The sequence below is a fragment of the Vanacampus margaritifer genome, chromosome 14 (genome assembly GCF_051991255.1).
Source record: "Vanacampus margaritifer isolate UIUO_Vmar chromosome 14, RoL_Vmar_1.0, whole genome shotgun sequence".
Lineage (NCBI taxonomy): Eukaryota > Metazoa > Chordata > Actinopteri > Syngnathiformes > Syngnathidae > Vanacampus > Vanacampus margaritifer.
Genome location: NC_135445.1, coordinates 3,819,864 through 3,837,453, shown reverse-complemented (window position 1 = coordinate 3,837,453; position 17,590 = coordinate 3,819,864). Strand labels below are relative to the sequence as shown.

At 41.0% G+C, this 17,590-nt stretch overlaps 6 protein-coding genes and 1 pseudogene across 6 annotated transcripts; 4 read left to right on the top strand and 3 right to left on the bottom strand.

The window, feature by feature from the left end:
- Window positions 1–7,980: 7,980 nt before the first annotated feature.
- LOC144033987 (histone H3-like) lies at window positions 7,981–9,798 on the top strand (annotated as a pseudogene).
- A 1,133-nt stretch (window positions 9,799–10,931) lies between these two features.
- On the top strand, window positions 10,932–11,429 carry LOC144034186 (histone H2A-like). The gene has a single exon (XM_077542766.1). It carries the CDS (start codon window positions 10,943–10,945, stop codon window positions 11,324–11,326), a length of 384 nt encoding a protein of 127 aa, XP_077398892.1. The 5' UTR covers window positions 10,932–10,942; the 3' UTR covers window positions 11,327–11,429.
- Window positions 11,430–11,975: 546 nt separating this feature from the next.
- LOC144034103 (histone H4) lies at window positions 11,976–12,539 on the top strand. Its single transcript, XM_077542652.1, has one exon. It carries the CDS (start codon window positions 11,989–11,991, stop codon window positions 12,298–12,300), a length of 312 nt encoding a protein of 103 aa, XP_077398778.1. The 5' UTR covers window positions 11,976–11,988; the 3' UTR covers window positions 12,301–12,539.
- Window positions 12,540–13,070: 531 nt separating this feature from the next.
- LOC144034187 (histone H2A-like) lies at window positions 13,071–13,722 on the top strand. The gene has a single exon (XM_077542767.1). The coding sequence runs from the start codon at window positions 13,328–13,330 to the stop codon at window positions 13,709–13,711; it is 384 nt and encodes a 127-aa protein (XP_077398893.1). The 5' UTR covers window positions 13,071–13,327; the 3' UTR covers window positions 13,712–13,722.
- Window positions 13,723–14,237: 515 nt separating this feature from the next.
- LOC144034243 (histone H2B-like) lies at window positions 14,238–15,266 on the bottom strand. Its single transcript, XM_077542872.1, has one exon. The coding sequence runs from the start codon at window positions 14,775–14,777 to the stop codon at window positions 14,400–14,402; it is 378 nt and encodes a 125-aa protein (XP_077398998.1). The 5' UTR covers window positions 14,778–15,266; the 3' UTR covers window positions 14,238–14,399.
- A 745-nt stretch (window positions 15,267–16,011) lies between these two features.
- On the bottom strand, window positions 16,012–16,484 carry LOC144034100 (histone H4). Its single transcript, XM_077542649.1, has one exon. It carries the CDS (start codon window positions 16,479–16,481, stop codon window positions 16,170–16,172), a length of 312 nt encoding a protein of 103 aa, XP_077398775.1. The 5' UTR covers window positions 16,482–16,484; the 3' UTR covers window positions 16,012–16,169.
- A 519-nt stretch (window positions 16,485–17,003) lies between these two features.
- On the bottom strand, window positions 17,004–17,442 carry LOC144034242 (histone H2A-like). The gene has a single exon (XM_077542871.1). It carries the CDS (start codon window positions 17,432–17,434, stop codon window positions 17,051–17,053), a length of 384 nt encoding a protein of 127 aa, XP_077398997.1. The 5' UTR covers window positions 17,435–17,442; the 3' UTR covers window positions 17,004–17,050.
- Window positions 17,443–17,590: the final 148 nt, after the last annotated feature.

The window sequence follows — 17,590 nt, the reverse complement described above, 5'->3', positions numbered from 1 at the left end:
TGGTTAGTTTCACCTCTGTTTTGAAAAAAAAAACGTCTTTTAACGTCTTTGGCACTCCTCCGTAGGATTTTACTAAACGTTATTTAACGTTTTTGGCAGTCAAAGAGTTAATTAAAATTTCTGCGTTTTCATACTCTTGTTAAAAAAAGTTTTGTTTTTTTTAACTAATAGAATAGTTCAAATTTATTTTTGACGTTTCTAGGCGTCAATGTCAGTGAATGAGTTAATAAAATGTTATTCTTTGACGTAGCAAACTTCAAAGACAAACCTCACACCGTTTGAATAGTTCCTCAAAGACACTTTTGAGTCGTGAGATAAGTTTGTCCTGAAACATCAAAGACAATTTTGCCTTTAACCAATCTCAGCGTTCAATGTTTTAAGACATTGTAAACACCTACGACAAAAAAAAACATCAAAGACAATTTAGTTTTCAACGGACCTAAGGAACGGCAAAGATGTGCTCTTTTAAGACATTTGTAAACATAAAACATCATTTTGAGGAACCAAAAGTACACTTTGTAAAAAAATAAATACCCCCCCCCCCCCAGCTGCGTCCTGGACATGCACGAATAAAAATGAAACAAACGAACTCTGTGATGTGGCGCACATAAAAGCCAAATCCTGAAATGCGGATCTAGACAAAGATGTCCGCCTCACATTATGTGAATTTATTATGACTAGTACGAAGCGTTAATGACTGAGTGACACATCGACATCATAGCTGCCACTCGGCTGCTTTTATGAGCGCACGCCGAGGCTTTAATGTAGTAGATGTGCGGGCGTGCGTGCGCATACACGATGAGCTTCCACGGCCAACATCTCATCGGTTCGTGTCTACTCTGCGCCAGCTCCATTATTAAAATCCGACTTGAGTAATTGTATTATTTCATTTATATTTGCCACCTCAAAGGAGCACAATAACACATTGTTCCCTGTTTATACTGAACTAATGGTAACCTTTGACAAGCGCGCAAGTCGCCATGTATTATGCATCCGGTGTGGCAATATAAAATATAAATCATCAGCGGGGCGTGCTTCATTTTTTAAAGAGGAAAGATGATCAGCTCCGCCTTGAAGCAGCCCGCTATATTTATTTTTTTATTCAGCAAAATCAATTTGTCGATTTATCTTTGGCTCGGCGCACTCGGAATTTTATCGCAAGGTTCAGTGTGCCGCGAATGTAGAAAAGAGCAAAAGGGAACATGCGTTATTCCTAATGCCACTAGGGGGCGACCAAACAGCCGATAGAAAGGCACTGGCTATGTCAGAAAAGATTCAGGACCAACACGTGTTGACAATTTTCTCCGCCAAGATTAAGGACCTTGTCTTTATACTCTATTTTAAAGATGATCTCAAATACAAAGCAATGCAATGGCGCCATCAACAGGGATCTGTTAGTCATTACATATATTTGAATTCAGATAACATTATAAATGCAGGCTTTAAGCAATGGTTAGGGTTTCAAATTTGTGTTTAAAGCAAAGGTTAGGGTTTTAACACCTTTAGGGTTTCAAATTCAGGGTTTGAGTTTCAAACTATAGGACTCCAAATTAGGGTTTAAAGCAATTATTTAGATTGTAAATGAGGGTTTCGAGCCTGGGTTGGGGGTTTCAAATTCAGGTTTTAGACCAGCGTTAAAAGTTTTTATTTAGTTTTTAAAGGTGGGGCTTCCAACAAGGTTTGGGGTTTCAAAGCAAAAACAATGGTTCAAATTCACATTTCGGGTTTTAACTTGGATTCTAAGCTTTATTTAAGGCTTCCAACATGGTTAGACTTATGTAAAGTTATGTTTTCAAATGAAACTTTTAAGTCTGTTAAGGATTCGAATTAAGGGGTTATGGTTTCAACGGAGGGTTTGCAGGAAAGGTTAGACTTTAAAAAGAAGATTGCAAGCCAAGGTTGACACAAATCATTGCAGTGAAAGGAAGCAAGAAAAGAAAGAAAGAAAATAACCTGCATTTCCCGGAACATTTTCAGAGTCGACCGCGTACGTCCGCGAATAGGATGCATTTAAATAATAATGCGAGTTGAAATGTCACTTCTATTAACACGTCTCGCTCGGCATGACATTCAACAACAAGCTCGCCCCGCGCACAACAAACAACAAGGTGAGCGCACAACGCGCGGCATGACTCGATCAGTAAATAAATCAGCAGCCGTATGAATATGCAAATGAAGGTTATGCTGACTATTATTTATTTATTTATTTATTTTTTTTTTTTTGCTGTGCGTTTTGCCCGACCACATGTGTGTGTGCGTGCGCCAACTAACCTTGAAGATAAAGCATCAACACGCTGCTGTCTCGCCTCTAATAGGCTACAATGAGAACATCTTCATTACGCCGCCCTCGGAGACGCTGATAACGCAGAATTATTCACACACACACACACACACACACACAGAGCGATAAAGGGTTGAATGTTACAACAAGGTGAAATGTTACACCTCTTTGTGCTCCTTTTCACAAATTAACACTTTAAGCAGCGAGGCGAGCCAAACTCGCACAGCTCATTTCCCACACACGTGATTTGGATGAACGCCATGTTCGAATGAAGGGTTGAAAAGTCGGGTTTCGAGCCTGGTGAGCAAGGCTTTTTCATTAATTAACTCTTTGACTGCCAGACGTTTTCAGAAAAGGGATGCCGTGGGTGCCAGCCGATTTAAGCATTTTTGACTGATCTTTCAAGGTCCACAGAAAATTATGTGTTTGGACTATGGAAACACACATACTACCAAATGAAAGATTGGACTCTCATCTTTCATCAGAAAAAAAAGTTTGTTTCTACCTTATTCCGTTTTTCAGTAATCAACAATAGAAAATGGTTAGTTTCACATCTGTTTTGAAAAAAACGTCTTTTAACGTCTTTGGCACTCCTCCATAGGATTTTACTAAACGTTATTTAACGTTTTTGGCAGTCAAAGAGATAAGAGGCGGTGGGGGGGGGGGGATTAAGTGAGGTTGTCGAGCCAGGGTTTCAAATAAGTATGAGATGCGATTTGAATCATCTTTGCCAAACAGTTCGAAAAAATGTATTGATCTCACTTGACAAAAACAAACTGATTTTTATTTATTTTTTTTTACTGCTCTGCATAAATAAAAAATAAAAAACTTTTGGCAATCAACATTAATTTGGCAAGTATTTTGTGTACCACTAGAGGGAGCACACATACCACCTTGCGAACCGCTGTTTTAAGTAATTGTTTAGTAGTTTTTTTTTTTGTTAATGTTTACTGTATTAGTGTTACAATGGCTTACAATAATAAATACTTTTTTTTAATGAAATCAAATCTGTCTCGTTTTTAGGCCTACTAAGCTATTAATGTTAGTCATGATGGTGGTACTTGGACTAAAACTACCTCGAACCACGCTTATAAAAATAGTAATGAATTAAATAGAAAAAGATTCATTCATCGTGACTCCTTCTGGTGTGGCGCATGTTGGCCACCGGGGACAGTATAGCAATCATGAAGCCATAAATGAAGAAGACTTTCACAACTACTGCAAAGGACTCACTACCAATGTTATTTATTAGCCTAAGGCCTTTTGCATTGTGTGTTAGCTTTAAGATAGCAGAAGGCAACATTACGCGGTTGTTTTTACTACACGACATGTAATTCACTTTTAGTTTGACTTACTTAACGATTGTGTTAAACGGTTGGATTCCAGTCATAAAAAGTGCCAGAAGCTGAAATCTGTTTAAATGTGGTGGTGGTGGTGGTGGTAGTGGTGAAGGGGGGGAACATTTGTGTCTATGTTCCAAGTGGGTTGGACGTCTAAAAGTCTGTACAGCCACGAGTTGGCCTCACAAGCAATTTTTTTTTAATGTAATTATTGCGGTTGTCGAGTTGTTAGGGAGTCACAGCTTAAGATCAATCAGCACATAAACATAGTTAACCATTAATGGACAAAGTGCTTTTTGCATAATGAGCCCTCACGCCGACTGGCGACATGTCGCTTGACGCGCTTTCACAGCGTTAAACCGCATTTAGCGCTGCTTGAATTCTGGGTAGACAAAAAGGAGGCTCTGCGGAAACTGGACGGGACCTTTCCGGACCTTGCACCGGGCTCCTTGGCCAGGGGTCTGGCGGAATGCCTCGGGACGCTAATCCTGGTGGCGAGTGACATGGTGGGAGGTCGTGTTAATTGGGGGAAGAAAATGAGCTGGGGATGAAATTTAAATTCAGAAGGTTGCCATCTCCTGCGTGGAGGGTTAATGGGCAAGGACAAGTTTTGGATTATTCAGAGACATGCAAAGGCGTCCGCGACGCGTTTCTAAAAAGCGCTCAATCTGAATGGGGAGATGAAATTCAAACCGTCTGGATGGTAAACATACTGTAGATGAAAATATCGATACCAAGGCCATTGATTAATAAGGTTTTAAACAAGATGGGGTTTCAAAGAAGGGTTAAAAAACAAGATTAGGGTTTAAAATTAGGACTTCTGGTCACGGGTAAGGTTTCAAAGTAGGATTTTAAGCAAGAGTTAGGTTTTCGAGACCGGTTCGGATTTTAGATTAGGATTTTAAAACAGCATAAGAGTTTCACATCAAATTCAAGGTACAAGACAGGGTTAAGGTTTCAAAACCAAAATTCAAGTGATAGGCTTGGGTTTCAAACAAGGGTTAGAGTTTAAAAGTTGGGATGGGGTTTCAAAGCTAAAGTTTCAAGCAGTAGGTTTGGGCTTCAACCGTGCGTCAGGGATTAAAAGGACAGTTTTAAGAAACAAATTACGGTTTCAAGACAGGGTTATGGTTTTAAACTATAGTTGACATTTACAAATTGGGTGTCCTCGTCAGCGTTCCCTGTCTCAGGTGAGAACTCCCAACTCGGCTTTGGAAAGACCAAAGTGTTGACAAACGGGGCGCCGGAGCCCTTAGCAGTTAGCTGAACGGCTAACAGTCATCGTAGCGTTTAGCAGTCAACAAAATAAGTTTAGCTTAGTGGCTTAGGTAGCAGTTAGCAAAAGGATTTTAGGTTAGAGTTTTAGGTATTAGTTAGCTTAGTGGTTAACATTTAACAAAACAAGTTGTTTAGGTAGCGGTTAGCATTTCATTCGCCGATACACTGGATGTGTTTAACCATTTAGAAACAGAAGATGCAAATAGCTGTCTGTCCGATATCTTTCACCGCGCACGTGTATTATGAATGTCTGTTTATCCGTTGGCATGAGACAATACAACCCATGAATGAGGAAGATTGAGGTCATGTGACTTGGGCAGAGCTAGCGCACATCTTGTGCTTCCTGGTGTGATTACCTTGCCCGTTACCGTGGTTACTTGCGGCTCAGCAGCTGTTGAAGCAGCGGGCCATCAAGAACCGAGGCAGCCATTAGCATCGTCGTCACGTGGCCGCCATCACTCACTTTCTCGAGACTTCCCCCCCCCCCTCCCCTCCCCTTTCCCCCCACGGCTCCGGGTGAGTCATTATCATCGACAGCTTGACAGAGCACAAATATCAGCAAAAGGGTAAACTGGCAGTTATGTGAAGTGCAGTATTTACCTCCTTGATGGAGGAAGGAACAGAGAGTTTGAAAGAGGTGTCATCACTTTTGCGGGGAAAATGAGGCGGCGGGTAATTGAAAGGAACGCGTTGGTTCGAGCGCTGCTTTCGCCACAAAAGGTTCGTCAGCGCGCCGACGTCCTCTAACGACTTGTTTTCCCCGCTTGCGGCCTTGCAATTAACACGCCGGAATGTCTCTCCCGTCCAATTTAGAACATGCGAGGAAAGGAGCGAATGAGCCAACGAGACTCAGTAGTAGCGGTGAACATACTGTACAGTACTTAAAGGAGAACTCAAGGCAATACGTTTCTTAGCAATGAAGTGTTCCATGCGCCGCCACTAGTCTAAACACTCAAATCGGCAAATATCAATGACCAAGTATTTGGATCACGGGGAGTTGCTCGTGGTTGGAAAGAACGCCACTGCTGGGATTTTTGCCACATATCTTTCGGAACATCTCTCAGTGCTCAATTGATTTTTGGATCAGGTGAGACTGTCTGTCCATGAATACTTGAACCCAATTTAATCAAAACCCTAACCCAAACTTTTTACATGAACCTCTTACCCTACCCCAAATCTCGTTTACTGTACTATTATTAGCAAACACTCAGTCAGTGGCATGCAAATTGTGACATTTGCCACCTTACAAATCCTCTCCAAAATGTTCAGAGAGCAGCAGGTGGTCGTTGGCGAGCGTGACGCTTGATCTTTTATTTGACAAAGCGCAGAGGGCAACGAAAGGTCTCGATTGTTTGCTTGGAAAAATATCGCGTGCTGGAATGACACGAAAAAAGCCTCCATCGGAGCAGCCGGTGACGAGAAGTGACATTTTTCAGCGTCTGGAGAAGAAGATCAGTCTGTCTGGGTGTTACAAAGGTTTAAACTTCACAGGGTGATGTTTGACATTTGGACTTCCTCGCTAGCGTGACCTTTGACGGTTGTATCGGGTGTCAATCCAAAGGGGTTTCTGACAGAAATTACAATAAAAGCCTCATTTTATGATGAATTCCATTCCATGAATTCTATTATGTATGTGACAAGCTACACTGACTTCAAAATGTATAAACATTGGGTGCAATTATACAACAACAAAAAAAAAGAAGACTAAACTAGAATGAAATATTTTGTGTTTTATGAATGAAGGTAATGGAAATCCACAAATTTTGAATTGAGGCAACTGGATTCTTGGTTGTTGAAGATGTTTCACCTTTAATCTAAATAAGCAGTTCATTTGCAGCTCAAATCAACCAGCTGACCAAGGCAGATTGAAGAGAAAAAAAAGTCTCACTCCATCAGTGAAGTGGCCACTAAACCAGATGTTTTTCCTAGAGCTACCAGTTTACAAGACAACAACAACCATGTGACCACCACTCCCACCAGAGTCATAAATAAACATATTCCGCACATAATTTTGAGAAGTGGAGAAGCCTTTTGGATCAAAGGTGAAACGTCTTCAACAACCAAGTAGAGTCCAGATGCCCCGATTTATATTGTGTGTGTGTGTGTGTGTGTGTGCGCGCGCACTTGTGCGTAATTCCATTACATGGATGACTTGAGAATCTACAAAGGTGAAGAAAGTGACATTTTCAAACGATCACACATCCCAAAGATTAAAAATAAAAACTTTGAGCAACAGTGCAACCAAGTGGTCAAGCATGTAACTGCACTTATATTTTCATAGAAACGCTACTGTTTTTAATTATATATTTAACAGTAGTTTATTTTAATAATAACAATAATAATAATAATAATAACAATAATAATAATAATAAATTATTTTACTTTGAATCAAGTGTACGGTCAATTTGTGTGTTCAAACTATTTTCTGATTTTACTGATGAGTCAGCCATATTAGCCCACTATTTAAAAATTCCCATATAGTGATTGAAATTGACCTGTACAAGATTTGGTTAATTCTGAAACGTCATCCCAAAGCCCAGTATCTCTAAAATTTTTGGGCTATAAGTGATAACATATGTCAGTGTGCCACTTAATCAGGCGTTTCCATATATCTTTGAAGAGGGGAATCATTCTCGACAACAAAAGGCTATTATGTTCTGGCGTATTACTACATAATTGGACAAGAGGTTCTTCTTCTTTCAATTACCGCCACCTACTGTACAAGAGTGTGAAGCACTCATGTTTACAGTCTACTCATAAATATTGTTTCTCTCAAAAATTAAAACCATCATTAGGCACAAAGTTATCGAACACCGTTTACTTAAATTAATATGGGTTAATCAAAACATGTCAATCACAATTTTAGTTACGTATAACTTACTGTATGCGTCAGTGAATCCGTGTGCTCCAGGAGACGCCAGTCAGTTCTGGTGGTGATTGGTTAAATTCAAAAATCCGTCATCCAATAGTAGAGCAGCTTTTGCGCGGGCTCTTCTCACACGCACCAATCAGCGCTATCTCGCCTGGTTAAAAACGCGTAGTCGACCACTCCCCTCTTCACTCTTTCTGTCGTACTACAGAATGGCCAGAACCAAGCAGACAGCTCGTAAAGCCACTGGCGGCAAAGCCCCCAGGAAGCAGCTGGCCACCAAGGCCGCCCGCAAGAGCGCCCCGGCCACTGGCGGCGTCAAGGAGCCTCACCGCTACCAGAAGTCCACCGAGCTGCTCATCCGCAAGCTGCCTTGCGGATTTTACGATCTGAAGAGCCACTTTAAAACTGCCGGACACGTGGAGAGTGTGAAAAAAAACAATTCAAATGTCCCATTAACCAAGCACTTCGTCTCTACCGCAAATCCTGCATCATCCCACAAAACGACAAATGCGGAAATCCTCTTCTGCCATTTTCTTGCTGAGCACAACATTGCTTTCACAGCTGCGGACCACTTCTCGGATTTGGTGAAAGTTATGTTTCCGGATTCACAGATAGCTAAGGTAACTTATTATTACTATTATTATCATTCATATCTACAATGAATCAGCATTTAGGGCACCGTGTCAAAAATTAAAATTTTATATTTTAATATTATATTTTTGCAGGAGTTTGCATGTGGGAGGACCAAGGCTACGATGATTGTTGAGAGCCTTGCACGCGGCTACACCCAAGACGTCATTCAGTACTGCAGAACTCACCCATTTACCCTCATGATTGACGAAAGCAATGATCGTACTACCAAAAAGCGACTTGTTGTGTTAGCTCACTTCTTTAATGGGGAGAACACAAATACCAGACTCCTCGATTTACCAGAGTTGGCATCAGGCACAGCAGCATCAATCTTTGCCGTCATTGACAACATTTTACAAGAAAATGACATTCCGTGGAGTAGCGTTGTGGGATTTGCAAGCGGCAATTGCAACACCATGTTTGGAAAGAAAAACTCTGCCTTGTCTAGGATAAAAGAAAAAAATGGGTCTGTTTTTAGTGTTGGATGCATTTGTCATCTTGAGAATACAATACTGAGTGACTTGGTGGTGTTGGACCCAAGAAAGAGAGAGATGTTGGATTACACAAGTATTGTTAAGCTTGCAAACAGGTTTACACCAGACTTTGATCAGGAACAATTAAAAGATGAATGGGAAGACTATCAACTAATACCTGATGATCGTCTCCCTCAGAAAAGTCAGGATGGACAACCAATTCGTCCAGAGACATTTTGGCCTCATGTGTTCAAAATGAAAACTGGTTTGGGGCTGGATCGCTTTCCGCTGATGAGAAAGATGTATCTGATTTTACTCAGCCTTCCTCACAGTAATGCTGATAGCGAGCGGGTTTTCAGCCATGTGAGGAAAATTCACACAGAGTACAGAAAGACAATGGGAACAGACACTCTTACTTCTTTATTACAGATGAAATTGAACTGTGACAACTGTTGCTCACAAGTGAGACCCTCATTAGAGCAGATAAAGTCTGCTAAATCATGCACATTGGCTTACAATAGGAAGCACTGAAGGCACAGTTTATTGCATTGTAAACTTTTTTAATTGAATAAAAGACTTTGTATGCAAATTACCTTTTGTTATTTCTATTACACTGTCTGGTTACCGCGAGTAAACATGCGTCGTACGGTGTTTGTAAGGGGAATCATAATCATTTATAAGGGCAGTTATCGGCAGAGGTTGACAGGTATGCTTTCCAGCGACTCGTCAGGGAGCTCGCTCAGGATTTCAAAACCGATCTCCGCTTCCAGAGCTCGGCGGTCATGGCGCTGCATCAGTCCAGCGAAGCTTACTTGGTCGGCCTGTTTGAAGACACTAACTTGTGCGCCATCCACGCCAAGAGGGTCACTATCATTGCCCAAAGACATCCAATTGGCCCGTCGCATCCGCGGGGAGAGAGCTTAAATAAAATAGTTCTCCATCACGCCACAACGGCTCTTTTAAGAGCCAACACATTTTCATCTAGATGGTGAATTCCTGTCATAAAATGAGATGCCCTAATATATTATGTCGCCTGCGGGTGCAATGTCATCATGGTAAAATAAAGAAATCAAAAGCATGATTTCTCTTCAAATAAATATTCAAAAGTGTTGCTTCTTGAAATGACTACTAGCTTTTACTGCATTAGTAAGGTTAGAGGCTATATTAATGGAGCACCTGAGACTAAGTCCAACAACATTTTTTGTGGCTGGGAGTGTCTGATTGAACAAGCCAACTTCCAAATAGTTCAAGAGTGTTAATGGGAAGTTCAACCACAAGAGGGCGGTGTCAGTTGCAGCTTATTGCTGATTGGACAACTGTTTCCGTTTTTAAATAACTTTATTTGCTTACACATAATTTACAAACATGATACAAAATTCCAATCACAAAACGAATAAAGATAGTTTAGACACTCATTTAAAAACAAAATGATTATTATATAGTATGACAGACTCGCCTAAGCTAAAAATATATATATTTTATTTGAAACTACATTTTATGTTTACAAAACGAACTAAAACTAACTACAATTATAGCAAAAATGTAATTCGTTTTTGTCTTTGTTAATTAATTTAATGCATAAGCCTTTGGGGATGATTTTAAATGTGATTTTAAGTCGATTTATTTTGATATTAACTGGAATAAGGACGTTTGAAAGTGTGTCACCCAGAAGTTACGTCATCTAGCAGCAGCCAATAGAAGCACCTTCAGATGAAGTCGCTCCCATGGTGTTTTTTTAAATATTGCGCACAAGTAATACATTAAAAAAAAACTAATTAAAACTACATAAATTTAAAAACAAATCTCAAAGCTTAAAAGCTATACTAAAATGAAATTTCTAAAACTATAACAAACCCACACGTCACCTTTCTAACAGCCGCATAATAGGAAGTTCAAACGCAGGAAGAGGGCGGGTAGTGTCTGTTGTTAGTAGCTTTATGCTGATTGGACAACAGTTTCCCCGCATCTTCTGGCCAATCACTGAACAGCTTGGTCCTGTATAAGTACACTGCCTCGTAACAACACTGTCAACTTCAAGTTTACGATTAACAATCAACTAGCGGCAATTATGAGCGGAAGAGGGAAAACCGGTGGCAAGGCCAGAGCAAAAGCCAAGACTCGTTCCTCCCGCGCCGGACTGCAGTTCCCGGTCGGTCGAGTCCACAGGCTGTTGCGTAAAGGCAACTACGGTCAACGTGTTGGGGCCGGGGCCCCAGTTTACCTGGCGGCCGTGCTCGAGTACCTGACCGCCGAGATCCTGGAGTTGGCTGGGAACGCTGCCCGCGACAACAAGAAGACCAGAATCATCCCCCGTCATCTACAGCTGGCCGTCCGCAACGACGAGGAGCTCAACAAACTCTTGGGCGGCGTGACAATCGCCCAGGGCGGCGTGTTGCCCAACATCCAGGCCGTTCTCTTGCCCAAGAAGACTGAGAAGACCAAGGCTAAATAGAACTGCTTCACGCGGACCATGTCCCCAAAAAGGCTCTTTTAAGAGCCACACAATCATTTCATAAAGAGGAAATCATTCATAGTTCATGTCATAACTGCTTACCTTAACAGTCAGAAACCTATTAACATGATGTAAAATGTACTCCTATTGTTTTTTCATTAATTTTGAAAACATTTGTTAATCACAATTACAAGCATATTTTTAAGTCACACAATGTTAAAATCCTGACTGTACTATTAACTATTTTTTAATCTACAGATAGAAATTAATAATAAAGGCAATCTGTTTAATAAATGAACCGTTTCGGAGAAAAATAGCACTGGGATTCCTTCACCGGCAATTCCAAGAGATGTCCAGATCAAAATGGAGGAGCTACTAACTCGACAAATTCAAATGCTTATGTGAGACATTTCAGACCATTTTAATAACTCCGTAGTCATCTTCAAAGACCATTCCATTTTATATAATATACATAATATATGCTCATTTTACAAGGAAAATACTTCCTGGTGACGTCATATTTTGGCTTTCAGTTAAACGAAACTCCTCCCTCCCAGATTGCGGCAACTGTGGTTGCTCTTTCAGGTCCGCAGTCTTGTTATAAGAACGGCCGTCCTCAGAAGTCACGTTATTCCACATTTGTCGAATTTACTAGAGTCAACATGTCCGGTAGAGGAAAGGGAGGCAAAGGACTTGGGAAAGGCGGCGCTAAGCGCCATCGCAAGGTTCTTCGCGACAACATCCAGGGTATCACCAAGCCCGCCATTCGCCGCCTGGCTCGCCGTGGCGGAGTCAAGCGTATCTCCGGGCTCATCTATGAAGAGACTCGTGGTGTGCTTAAAGTTTTCCTGGAGAACGTTATCCGTGACGCTGTCACCTATACCGAGCACGCCAAGAGGAAGACCGTCACCGCCATGGATGTGGTGTACGCTCTGAAGAGACAAGGGCGCACTCTCTACGGCTTCGGCGGTTAAGCTATCTCTAACAACCCAACAAAAAGGTCCTTTTAAGGACCACTCACCTTCTCCACTAGAGCCTGTATAATTCCTAATGTCATGTACGTTATATAACATACTGTACAAAAGATTGTGGATTTTGAAGTACTTTTATTTAATGAATTGGGGCAACTTTATCACTCAACGTGAACTGATGCAGATGAGCAAAATTGTAATATAGTATTATTTTTGTGGTCATATAAAAACAAACAAGGTATGTATAGACATTTGCATTAGCTCCAATATTTTAGAAGAGAAAAAAAAAAGACTTACTTTCATGGAAACAAATGGCAGACATTAACATTAAAGTGCAAAATTTAAGGAGTGAAAAGAAGCAGAGAGAAGAATGTCCTATGTGGAATTATGCTGTAACACCAACAAAAACCAACACCTGCCCTTTTAGTATTTTACAAAAAAGCTACAGTAACTAGTCTTTCATCAAACTATGTTATATAACGTACCAATACTTTTTTTGACATCCAAAATCAGACTTTTTGTATTACAGTCAAACTATATAGAGAAAACAGTTGTTTTTTTATTTATTTTGTATTGATATATTCAAATAATGCAACCAATCAATGTACTGAAATAGTAAATGCCATTAGTATTATAAGCATTAAGGTAATTGGTTAAATAAATTCTCCCACTGTTGACTTTTATTTTTTTTTAGTTACACACAATGCTGTTAAAACATTCACTTGCAGATTGGAGACCTTAATCTGTCGGAGTGATGATTGTATAGTTTTACAGACTTACCTCAGTAAATTCACTTTTCTTTTTTAGCGCGTAAATACTTATTGGAACACGTCATCTTTCCAACAGCCGTAAAATAGAAAATTCAAACGCAGGAGGAGGGCGGTGTCTGTTGTAGCTTTATGCTGATTGGACAACAGTTTCTCCGCAACTTTTGGCCAATCACTGAGCATCTTGGTCCTGAATAAATATAGTGCTTCATAGCATTATTGTCAACTTCAAGTCTACAAATATCAATCAACTATCATCAATTATGAGCGGAAGAGGAAAAACCGGCGGCAAGGTCAAGGCAAAGGCCAAGTCTCGGTCTTCCCGTGCGGGTCTTCAATTTCCCGTCGGTCGTGTCCACAGATTGCTTCGCAAAGGCAACTATGCTCAGCGCGTTGGTGCCGGCGCTCCCGTCTACTTGGCGGCCGTGCTCGAGTACCTGACCGCTGAGATCCTCGAGTTAGCTGGGAACGCTGCCCGCGACAACAAGAAGACCAGAATCATCCCCCGTCACCTGCAGTTGGCCGTCCGCAATGACGAGGAGCTCAACAAACTCTTGGGTGGCGTGACCATTGCTCAGGGCGGCGTGTTGCCCAACATCCAGGCGGTTCTCTTGCCCAAAAAGACTGAGAAGGCCAAGGCTAAATAGAATTGCTTAACACGGTCTACTCCCCACCAGGGCTCTTTTAAGAGCCACACAATTATTTCACAAAAGAGAAAATCATTCCTTATTCGTTTCATATGTTGTACAATAATTATCTAGGTAAATTAAGAAGTTTAATAAATTAAAACTACAAAAAAAAAAAAGGTGTATATTTACTTTTAGATCTGGAGCAAAACTGCCCTCACAGTGAATGTTAGAACTGATATTACGGTTGTGCAAATGAGTATCAATATAATCGATACTATTGGGTCAATACCAAAGAGCTAGTATCGATCCTTTACATTTCTTAATGTTTGTGTCCCTTGCGCAATTTTTGTAGTTCATGCGCATGCGCCGGCCCGCCAATGACAGTAGTAGGCATTACGCAGCACTCTGTAATAATTACATTGAATTACATTTTTACACTAGTTATATTTGAAAGTTTAGTAACTTTAAATTGCTCATGTACGGCACGGCATGCTTAAGAATCAAGTTTAATTTGAAGAGAAGAAGCTTAAGTTATGAATGCAAATTGGTTTAATTGTTTATTAATTAACCCAACGAAAACAGAATATCAAACATCACAGCCCTAACTAACTTACTAACTGAAAGACTTCTATTGGAAACTAACTCTTAAAGATGAGATGGGTGGCTCTTAAAAGAGCCGTTGGGTTTGTAGGTTTGCCGGAGCGATTTACTTGGAGCTGGTATACTTGGTGACGGCTTTGGTCCCCTCGGACACAGCATGCTTGGCCAGCTCACCAGGTAACAAGAGACGCACGGCGGTCTGGATCTCTCTGGAAGAGATGGTAGAGCGCTTGTTGTAGTGAGCCAGACGAGAAGCCTCGGAAGCGATGCGCTCGAAGATGTCGTTGACGAATGAGTTCATGATGCTCATCGCCTTGGACGAGATGCCGGTGTCCGGGTGGACCTGCTTCAGCACCTTGTACACGTAGATGGCGTAGCTCTCCTTTCTCTTTCCCCTTCTCTTACGGCCAGGTTTGCCCGGTGCCTTGGAGACGGCTTTCTTAGAGCCTTTCTTGGCAGCAGACTTGGCGGCTGGTTCAGGCATGATTTTTCGAAGTTGTAGCAGGCTAGCAATTCGAGTGTAGACTTACTCTTTCAGCCAGTGGTTTTATATCCACTTCATGCAAATTTTTATGTGCCAGCGCAACTTTTTGATTGGCTTAAAAGTCTCTTTTGTAACGAGTCACTCGGAGGCGTGTCTATTTCCTGCCTTGTGCTTGCTGAGCAAGTTTGCTCAATTTCCAGGAGTGGGGGGGTCCAATCCATGCAATTCGGAAAAGTTGTTGATTGTCCTCTAAAGTTGTTATTGATTGCAAATTCTCTTGAATATTTTTCCTGTGTGAAATAAATGGTTTTCTTTCACTGAAATCATTTTGTTTTTGTGTTGTTTGTTAAATTTGTAATTGTCTTGAAATTTAGGTCAGGGGTCCTTCAAGATGTATTATCCTGTACGTTTTGGAAGTTTCCCTCTCCCAATACCTGAGAGGGACAAGGGAGTAGAGAGGCTCAGTTCAGTTTGGCAGCCCTGATATAAGCCAACCTTTCATTTTAGTATTTCTTTAACATACATTAGTAATAATTACCCCCCTCATGTTTAGATGTATTTTAATTTTTTTGTATTATAGTAGTTGTGTGTGCTGTCAGCAAACTCAATAGTGGTGATTATCAACAAAGAAAAAGTCAGTGATTTTATTTGCATTAATCTAATGAAAGAATAAACAAAAACTTTTCATGAATGCAAAAAATGTAAATAAATTTGATTTGAAAAGAGCAATAAGAAGAAAACTTTATTATTATTATTATTGTTTAATAAAAAAAAAAAGTCGCTGTCCCTTACGTTGCTGTTAAAACACAATATTCAAAACCGACGCTAGCAGCCAACCAGGAAAGAGCGTGAAATCAGTCAGCCAATCAGGAGAGGGTGTCCGCAGAGCCGAATTTGCATACGCACTGATAACAGCTTCCCTCGCAGTTTGGCTGAATGGTGTATTTGAACATAATCTATACACGATTTAATTGAATAAATATTTTATTTTTAACCATTTTACATTCATAGGTCTAAAGTAATGCATAAGAAACCATATCAACTTTGTATTCAGTTATTTTTCATCAGTAGCTTCTGAGAAAATATGAAATTACTGTTAACTTTATATAATTTTACCATTTATTGCCTTTTTGGTTGAGATTTTTATTTAATTCATATTTGAACTATGTGTGCGTTCAATTTCCAAATGCTCTGCATATTGGTCAGATGTCTATTACATCCAAAACAGTATTGCTTGGCGACTATTAATTGAAATAAATACTGCAGTTAGAGCATTTTTAATTCATATTAGATGTGATGAGAATAGTTATTAAAAACATGGAACAAACGCTCTTAACAGAAGTGATGAGTGGTCCTTAAAAGGACCTTTTTGTTGGGTTGTTGAGAGATAGCTTAACCGCCGAAGCCGTAGAGAGTGCGCCCTTGTCTCTTCAGAGCGTACACCACATCCATGGCGGTGACGGTCTTCCTCTTGGCGTGCTCGGTGTAGGTGACAGCGTCACGGATAACGTTCTCCAGGAAAACCTTGAGCACACCACGAGTCTCCTCGTAGATAAGGCCGGAGATACGCTTGACTCCGCCACGGCGAGCCAGGCGGCGAATGGCGGGCTTGGTGATACCCTGGATGTTGTCGCGAAGAACCTTGCGATGGCGCTTAGCGCCGCCTTTCCCAAGTCCTTTGCCTCCCTTTCCTCTTCCAGACATATTGACCCTGTAATGTTCAACAAAAGTAGAATAACAAGATCATTGAGGACGGCCGTTCTTATAACAAGACTACGGACCTGAAAGAGCAACCACAGTTGACGCAATCTTGGGGGGGGGAGGAGCTTCACTATTCTCAACGCCAAAATATTACGTCACCAGGAAGTATTTTTGTTTTTCAAATCAAATTTATTAATAAACATTCCATTTTTTAGCAATAGTGAAAATCAAGATATATGAAAATGATTTTGAAGGCGATCATAGTCCACTACTTTATTAAAATAGGCTTAAATGTAGAACATAATATGAATGTAATGTTTTCTCCATTTTGAGCTGGAGATCTCCAAAACTGTTGTTTAACACATGCACTTTAGTTTTAAGTTAGTAAATTACTAACCACCTGAAAAGCGACATGTATATTTGTTATAAGGTTATTCCTTCTTAACCAATTCAGATAATTATTGTACATTAGAACATGATAATATAAAAGAATTAAGGAATAATTTTCCCTTTACGAAATGAATGGGTGGCTCTTAAAAGAGCCTTTGTGGGGAATAGAATGTGAAGCTATTCTATTTAGCCTTGGCCTTCTCAGTCTTCTTGGGTAAGAGAACCGCCTGGATGTTGGGCAACACGCCGCCCTGAGCAATGGTCACTCCGCCAAGGAGTTTGTTGAGCTCCTCGTCATTGCGGACCGCCAGCTGCAGGTGACGGGGGATGATCCTGGTCTTCTTGTTGTCGCGGGCAGCGTTTCCAGCCAACTCGAGGATCTCAGCGGTCAGGTACTCGAGCACGGCCGCCAGGTAGACGGGAGCGCCGGCACCAACGCGCTGAGCATAGTTGCCTTTGCGAAGTAGTCTGTGGACACGACCGACGGGAAATTGAAGACCCGCACGGGAGGACCGAGACTTGGCCTTTGCCTTGACCTTGCCGCCGGTTTTTCCTCTTCCGCTCATATTTTATGATTTTGAGGTGAATTTTGGATTATGTTCGCATTTCGGACGCAGTGTATTTATAAGTAGGCGTGCTGCTCGGTGATTGGCCACATGGTCCGGGAAATCGGTTGTCCAATCAGCAACGAGCTAAAGACGAAGCCTCTCCCCTTTACAGAA